Genomic DNA, 8428 nt, shown 5'->3' on the forward strand with positions numbered 1-8428 from the left:
TATTTTACTTTATTTCAATTATTAAACTGTTCTTATCTCAACCCACAAGTTTTCTCACTTTTACTCTTCCGACTCTCTCCCCCATCGCACCACGGGGGGCAGGGAGGGGTGAGCGAGCAGCTGTGTGGTGCTCAGTTGCCAGCTGGGGTTAAACTATGGCAAAGGACTTGTCACTTCTTGAACACCCCCAGCATGTGCCGGCTCTGCAGGGCTGCTCACGGCACTGTGTCTGCAGAGCCGAAGTTCAGCAGAACTTCATGTGGCTCTGGAGGAGGGCGAGGAAAGGAAAAAAAATTTCTGTGGAAAGGATATTTAATATATAGTTGTCCCAGTTAGTCACTCTCTTGCTTAGTAGCACCAAGATTTGACCTCTTTAGGAGCCATTCTTCGTTCAGTGTTGGCTGTCGTATGCTGTGTTTGATAACTGGTCGCTCTTTGAGGTGGATCCACAGTGGATCTTTACTCAAAGAGCAAGATTTGATGAAGCATCTTAATTTCCAATTTCCTATTTTCAGATGCACCTTTTAAATTTTCTAACTATCTATAGCTGGATGTTTTGATAGTCTGTTTTGTGCATTTTAAATTACACGTGCCAGCAAAAAAGCTAAAGATTAAGAGTTACTAACCTTCAGATAGTATATGAAAAATGTTTCTCTTCAAAGGCAGTTTCACTCTGTGTTGTTGTTTCTGAAGAAAGAACCAGGCTGCACAAGTTTCAGTAGAAGTTTTCCTATTTTATGCATAACTGAAGTAATACTTTTATGCCATTAGAAAAGTAGTCAGTCTTAAGTATGATGTCAAAACGTCCCTTTGCATAAAGGAGTTGACAGTGATATTCTGTTGCCTAGTGCTTTTTGAGTTACAAACATTCAATCGCTTTTAATTGCTTAACCATCTGAATATTTTGTGTCATTCAACATGCAAAATTCATTTAAAAGTCTCTCCAAATAATGCAGGCTGCACAGTGGTGCAGGATTTCCGATGTCAATTCTCCCCTTCATCCCCAGTCTAGCAGTGTTTCTGGAGAATACAGTCTTTTCAACTTTGTCAGAGAATATGAATTTTATTCATTTTTTTCACCCCACTGTGAAAGAGAGACGATCTCATCCTTTGAGAGCACTCACCCTGCCTCACAGCTGCCTCTTCTGCACCAAGATCTCAGCATGTGTGAAAAGATGCTGTTCTATTGACTTCAGCAGGGAAATTACCACTGTTAGCAGCAGCTGACCAGAGGGAATTTAAGCTGGCAATTTGGCTTGCATCTGGTTTTGCTCCAGCACCTCTGACAATCCATGCTGCTTGCATAAGAGTGAGCACCAGAGCAATCCCATCGCTTTCCTTAAATTTAGGCAAGTATGACAAGACGGCTTGCAACACCCTTCTTTGGTTGCTTTACTGCAAGAAAAGCCCTCCCATTATTTCTGGTACTTTAAACTGAATAAAAACACAAAATAATGATTATGCCTCAGAGCAGATCCACAGAGTGGATCTGGGACACGTGCCGTGCAGTGAGAATGCAGCCAGCCTGCCCCAGAAGATGCCGTAGCTGGGCAGTATGGGCCACAGAGCAGGTTGTCTCCTGGGTGGCTGCCACAGTGACAACACAGACGTGGCCAGAGGTATTTTCTGCAATAGATGCTCCTCCACTGTAGGCAGCCTGTTGGCAAGCAGAATCACCATGCAGTCATAGGAAACACAACATGCTGTGGACTCTGGTATGGGGAACGGGAGCAGGGGAGAGGAGTACAGCAGGAAGGGACCCCTCAGTTGCGGGAGCCTTGCTTTATGAGCAGGGCAATTTTTGGAGAGCTTACACTGGAGTTAGTTAGACTCAAGGTGGTGCCTGGTCCTGGGGACTTTCCAGAGAACATTGTCGAGAGCTGTTCATGGCTGCACTTAGGAGCTGTTTGCATATAATCCCTAAGTAAATACACATCCTAGTAATCGGCTATAGATTTCGCTGCACTCCAGACTTAAGTGCTATTAATTATATCCCCCACTCAGAAGCCTCCAAGAACCATTAATTAGAAAGCAGGAGCTGACAGTTTGCTTGTCTGTGTGAGACTGTTATGACCTGAAAGTGAAATATAAGCTTCAAAAGAAACATGTTTTATGAAGGTCACCTTGGAAAATATCATAACAATCTGTCAGGAGAAGAGAATGCAGCACTCCAAGTGTGCGTTTCAGTGTGACATTATGCTTTAAGTAGTTGGAAATAGCAAAGAGAAGGTGGATCAGATCATAGGGTCTGTGCTTTTTCACCCAAAATTCTCTTTTTTCTGCAGTAAGTACATATAAAGTAATCTTTTTGTCATTTCAATCGAATGCAAGGAAAGTTAATATCAACAGAAATCCAACAGACAGACATAATCTGGCCCATGCTGGTATTTTTGAAGTGTAAAACATCTAGAGCCACCACCTCTGCAGCAGGGAGAAGGTTTATGCACAGGAGTTAAATTATGTCTTCAAGGGAAGATGTAAACAGCCAGAAGAAGTGCAGTGACTGTACAGTAGTCATACCCACCCTTAGAAGGCTTAGGGCAAAACACTTCCCCAAACAAATGTGATGTGCTAATGCACAGCAGCCTCAGCATCGAGGTTGATTGTTTTTCTGGTTGAAGCATATCATTATTCTTATGAAAACAAAGCTGCAATAGAGTTAGCTATGGCTATAAGTGAAACGTCTCCCTCTTGTAGGAGGCCAGCATAAGCATGATGTCCCCCTCACACCTATTCCAGGGCTCTATTTTGAGGCTGTAAGTAACACTGTGCTAACCATTATACACCTCATTTTCTGGACTTCCATTTCCCTATAGGTGGCCATTTAATTCAGCTGTAAAGAGTACACGAATTCCATACAGCACTGCTTGGATCCTGTATTTATAGCTACAGTAGAAACTTCGTGGCCAGAGACACAGACGAGATTGTACCACATAAAGGCAAAGCAGCAAATGCGTTACTGTTAGCAAAGAAAGCTGACAGAGGGCCAGATGTTCTCTTAACCTGCACATCCAGCAGCCTGAATGCTTACCTGGGCTGTCTGTCAAATACCAAGTATTTTCAGTCTGATCCATTCTTGATTCATCATTAAGCTTTGTGTGTCGCATTGTATGAGAGGAAAACGGGGAAAGCCAAGCATAACTGATGGACATTGTATCCCAGGACCTGGGATAAAAGTGTCGAGGTACAGGGCAATGCTGAGCTTCAAATAAGGATGATATCAACTGTGGTCAAGTACTTTTATACCCAAACCTGTGCTAAAATGGTGCTAATCCCTTGCCCCCAAAGCTGCAAAAGGATGCACTTACTAAGCAGCCAGACCCTCCTTCAAGCAGATTCACAAAACACATGCCAAGTAATTTACAGGCTGCCATCAAACTGTCAGTCAAGAGGGGCATACAATGGAAACTGTTGCTCAAAATGCCATCAAAAGGGGAAACATATGTTTCAGTGAGGAAAGACAATCAAACAAAGAAGTAGGCGGCTGGGGAGTTGCAGCCACAACAGCAGCAAGGATCCAAGCCTCGCACACAGCCCCGGGAAACAAGTTCGGGGGCCATGCCCTCGTCTAACAGTTGGGTAACAGCTTTGTGTTTAATAAGCTGAAATAATTTTCCGAGTATTGAAGCCAGCTCTAAACATGCTCTGAAGTGAAGGTACAAAACTGAAGATACCAAGCAAAAAGCCCACTTCACGCTCAATTATTAGCAAAGGTTTGTATCGTGTTATCCTATTGCTGTAGCTGCTGCATAATAGAACTGCCCAGAGAGACACTCTAACCAGCAACTCGAACGTGACCTCAAAGCTTAAAAGCTGCCTTTGTGTGAGTTTCGGTATCTAGGCTGTGTAGGTGGAAAGGCATTAATAACTCCTCCAGTAAGTAGTTATTTGAAAAAGGAAGGGGGTGATGGACATTGGAAATATATTGGACTGAGCATACTTGAGGCTCTGTTGTTTGCCAGGATGTCCATGTCTACATGAAAGGACAGGTATGTGCAGGGGTAAACCCAAATGCCCAGTTTGCGTTAGCATCTGGGGCCAGTGCAAGCCTTCAGTTAACACTGCAATAACAATTGTGCCATGAGTTTGTGCGGGGATTTCGCACACAGTTTTCACAGCTGCAGTCGCTGCAGTTGTCAGGCTCTCAGCATTTCTATTTCTCTGCTTCAGAAACACCTTCCAGGTCTGTCATGGCACCTATTACAGGTCTTTTACTAGGATGGACCACCAATAGATGCATAAAATTGGAGCAGACATGAGAAGAAATACCCCATTCATTCTCCAGTGTCTGAGACTGGGAGCATTTTCAGGGTGATGGTCCCAAATCACTGGTGTGTAACACCTTGGCATAGGGTAGAGTCCCACCACAGGGTCAGGATGGATAAGGATATACAAGAGATGATGGTTTTGAAAGAGCATTTGCAGGAGCTTATGTAAGAGATCACGCACCCCAAAGACTCTTGCATGAGATTATTATAGCAAAATTGATTTGAAGAGTAAGAAGCTGGATTTGATGACACAAGATGCCCTTTCTAATCCTTTGTTCCTATGACTAGCGGTCAACAGAGCTGGGGACTGTGCTGTCTTACTCGGGGACATCAGAGAGGTGGCTTCAATTCATGTTTGTTTTTTGTAAAATGATCCTGACCTCCTTTGGAGGGTGCTTTGTGAGTTAGGAATGAAAAGCACAATGTGAAAGGCAGGCATTAGTATTATTTGGAAGTGAACTTTATTGAAAAAGTAGATAATAAATCAAACAAATGCTCCTCTTTCTTGCTCTGATACATAATTTTAAAATAGTTGTGTGCAAGGATTTTCTCCTTTCCCTATTGCACAGGCTATAATAGGAGCTGAAATGTGCTGTGTGTGGATTTAACACTGAACATTTTCTTTTGCCTATCGCTGTCAGTGTTTCCTGTTGGAACACGCTAATAAGCACCTAACTCGTTAGTAATAAACAGCCTTACATTTTGTCTTACTAACAAAGATCAAAGATACTATTATATGTAACTATCTGTTATGTTTGATATTTCTCAGGTAACAAAGTGTTTGAAAAACATTCCGTGACATAAGAAACTCCTCAGAAAGAAAGACTTCATTCTCCAGTTCTCAGTGGCCCTGGAGCTGCAGCTGAACAATTTTATGATGTCCTACATATATGGGATTCTTCCACGAAATATTTTATTGGACCTTTGGATGTCATCAAGGTTGAATTTCAGCTAAGACAACTAACAGCACTGATTCAAAATATTGCTCTGAGTAGTAACTCATATTTTTCTGAATTGTGTACTTAGGAACGAATCTTTTTAAATTGTCCTTTGGCCTAAATTGAAATAAAGTGCTAGCAAAATCAGGTAGCTACTGTGTTTTAGGTACCTTACAAAGTGTTTACTCCATGTTGTGCTTTTTGAGATTCGGTTATTGTATGTGGGCTATTACATCGCAGAAAAATGAGATCTTTTAGCAGTATAACAATTCATAAAAACAAAGGCTTTGTTACAGACTAGCCAAGATAGACTCAGAGAGCTACTGTTTTGCCGGGTAAGGTAGTATAACAAGAAATACAACACTTCCTAAGATCCTTCCTTTCTCTGTTCCTTTTAATGCATTGTCACAATGCTTCTGGAGCTTAAGGTGATACAAAACACTTCTGCAAATCAATGAATATGTAAAGCTGCTAATGGGATAGTAATCACATTAGGGTTAGACTGGCACGAATGTCCTGCTTACAGCAATGAACAACATGAGTGGGATCCACCCGTGTGGAACGCTCCCTCGGCAAGAAATGCCATGTTCAGAGCCCCGCACAGGAAGAAACCCGCCATGGGTTAGTTGTTGATTGCTAACATGTAATAAAGACAAAAAAGTCAAACAACAGATGGAAGAGAGAAGAAATGAGTCTGCAAGATATGTATGAAAAGAGCACCCGTAATCTTGCTCTTGAATTGCGGGAAAGCAACAACTGAAGCTTTCTGTGTCCCCTGAACTCAGGATGGAAAATAAAATGTGCCAAGTCTTTCAATAAGAGCCATGCTGAGGCGGGCTGTAGGGTGCAGAGTCCACCTGAAGGCTTGAAGAGATCAGGGTCAGGTCCAAACCGGAGCCTGGCAGTGCTTTGCATGCCTGGCAGCACAGTGTGGTCACTGTCATGAACAAATAAAAATGCTCCAAAATAGTCTGTGCTAAAGGGTTGCAACCTGACCTGAAAAGTATGAAATGCACAATGGATGAACTCGTATAATTTTCCCTAAGTCTCTCTCTGCTATATACTGCAGAGGAATTCAGTCCATTGGTTTGAAGTCTTTGTGGTGGTCAAATATAAATAGAAATACTAGAGCAAAATCACTGATATTTGATTCCAGGTTTTACTGTGATGCTGTTAAAATATTGCTCCTGAAAAGCCAGTTTGATTCAAAGATTTACCATGACCAAATGTGACCACCAATATCTTCCATTAGCCCTTTTAAAAACTGTAGATATTTTAACACTATTTCTTTTTCCATGCAGAGTAAATGAAAAGTACGTTTTGATGGTGTCTGCACTTTTTAGACCCTGAACAAGGGCTGAATAAACAGGAAATGAAGGTCAGGGGGCAAGAAGTGACAGAGAAGAAAAAGTTGAGTAGTCAGGATGGTCGAAGATGCTGGCAAATAGGCCAACACAAAGGGTTGTCCTTTTGCACTTTATTATTTAAAGTAGCTGTGATTTCATATAGAAGGAAGACAACAGTTGTGCTGCCGGGGAAGTGCTAAAAGGAAAACCTAAGCATCAGTTACATTTGCAAGGTATTTCCAAACCTGATGCTCAATGGCTTCCTATTAAGTATGGAATATTCTGTATTAATTCTGTAGCCTGTGATGAGCGGGCGCTGCGCCAACCATTTTGCATGGGGGCTGCCGAGCAGATGAGTGCTGAGCTGTATGGAAGATTTCATTTGTGTAAATGAGAAGGCCGTTATCACAGCGCTAAAGGTCCTGTTTTTAAAAAAAGCCTCCTGTGGCATTATGCACAAAACAACCTATTTATGCAGCATGAAAATATTGAAGTGCTTCGCTCCAGCTTAAAAAGGGAATTTGCAATAAATGAGGGACATGAGAAAGGATTGGAGTGAGAGATAAGGAGAGATTAGAAAAGGCAGATCATGAAGTACATGACATCCTGCAGCAGCATGCAGTGTAAATCCCCCCCTTTTTTAAGACCTGAGCCTTGAGGATGGTGTCTGGATCATTCATACGCTTCCTATAGACTTAATTTTCCGCAGGCAGGGCACTGTGTACAAAGATGCAGTTGCTGGAAATGCGAGGATCCGCTGTGCTGAAGGCATTGATGTTCTTTGTAACCAACTCTGTCCTTTCCAACCTCAATCGCTTGTCCTCGCTGGGGTCATGCGCAGGGCTTGCCTTTGGGCAGGGGGATGCTGCAGAGTGCAGAGCTCCTCCACCGAAAGCAGAAAACATGGGAAAAATCGCCCATGCAGGGGCTTAGATGGACATAGTGCAAGTGGGGCGGTCCCAATGGGCCAGCTTCATAATAAGACAGAGCTAACTGTGCTCACTGTTACACAGCTTGGACCCTCGTTCCCTGTCCTTATACGCAAGCAATTTTCCCAGGCTTTTTTGATTGCTAAAAGTTTGTTTCGCTGTAGTGAGCAGTTCCTCCAAGGGGCTGCAGCGGCTATGCCTGTGTGCCTCTATTTTTATTAGCAAAACAGCTGTGGTTCAGCCACTGTGCTCTTCATTGACTTTCGGAGGACCAGGCTGGGAGTAGGATGTGGCTCCACGTGCCCTCTTCCCCCGCCTGCCTTGAAACAGAAATTGCAGAACAACTGTCTCGGGCATGGTTAGTCCTGCGGGCAGGAGAACGGCCGGGTTATTGGGAGCACACATCTGATGGGGACACCCTCAGCCCATGCACCCTGTCCAACCATGCCAGGCAGCCCAGGTGTGCAGTCCCAGTTGAAGGCCACCTGGCAGCCATCTGCTTACACATGTACATTTTGGGGGCTGGGCAATAACATTAGGAATGGGCTCTGAAGGCTTTGGCGTGGCAGCAGCATAGGCCCATGTGCTGTGCAAGGTCCCAGGCACACAGCTTCTGCACATCCCTGCTTGGTTTTCCAGTGGGCTCATCTGGACCACAATTATGTTTCTTTGTGTACAAAGGCAGCTTGGATGGCTAACTTGTGCCCCTGTACTCAGCACTGGTGAGGCCGCACCTCGAATACTGTGTTCAGTTTTGGGCCCCTCACTACAAGAAGGACGTCGAGGTGCTGGAGCGTGTCCAGAGAAGGGCAACGAGGCTCGTGAGGGGTCTGGAGAACAAGTCTTATGAGGAGCGGCTGAGGGAACTGGGGTTGTTTAGCCTGGAGAAAAGGAGGCTGAGGGGAGACCTCATCGCTCTCTACAACTACCTGAAAGGAGGTTGTAGC

At 43.8% G+C, this 8428-nt stretch overlaps 1 protein-coding gene across 2 annotated transcripts in view; it reads left to right on the forward strand.

Moving 5' to 3' along the window:
• FHIT (fragile histidine triad) overlaps positions 1–5357 on the forward strand; it is a 648955-nt gene extending 643598 nt beyond the window's left edge. For both annotated transcript variants that reach the window (XM_009284393.2, XM_009284394.2), the window contains one exon: positions 5038–5357. Coding sequence is in view for 1 of the 2 variants with exons in the window: in XM_009284394.2 (XP_009282669.1) it covers positions 5038–5067 (30 nt within the window). In the remaining variant the exon portion in view is untranslated. The remainder of the gene's footprint in view (positions 1–5037) is intronic.
• Positions 5358–8428: the final 3071 nt, after the last annotated feature.

Source organism: Aptenodytes forsteri, unplaced genomic scaffold (assembly GCF_000699145.1).
Source record: "Aptenodytes forsteri isolate BGI_AS27 unplaced genomic scaffold, ASM69914v1 Scaffold53, whole genome shotgun sequence".
Taxonomy (NCBI): Eukaryota; Metazoa; Chordata; class Aves; order Sphenisciformes; family Spheniscidae; genus Aptenodytes; species Aptenodytes forsteri.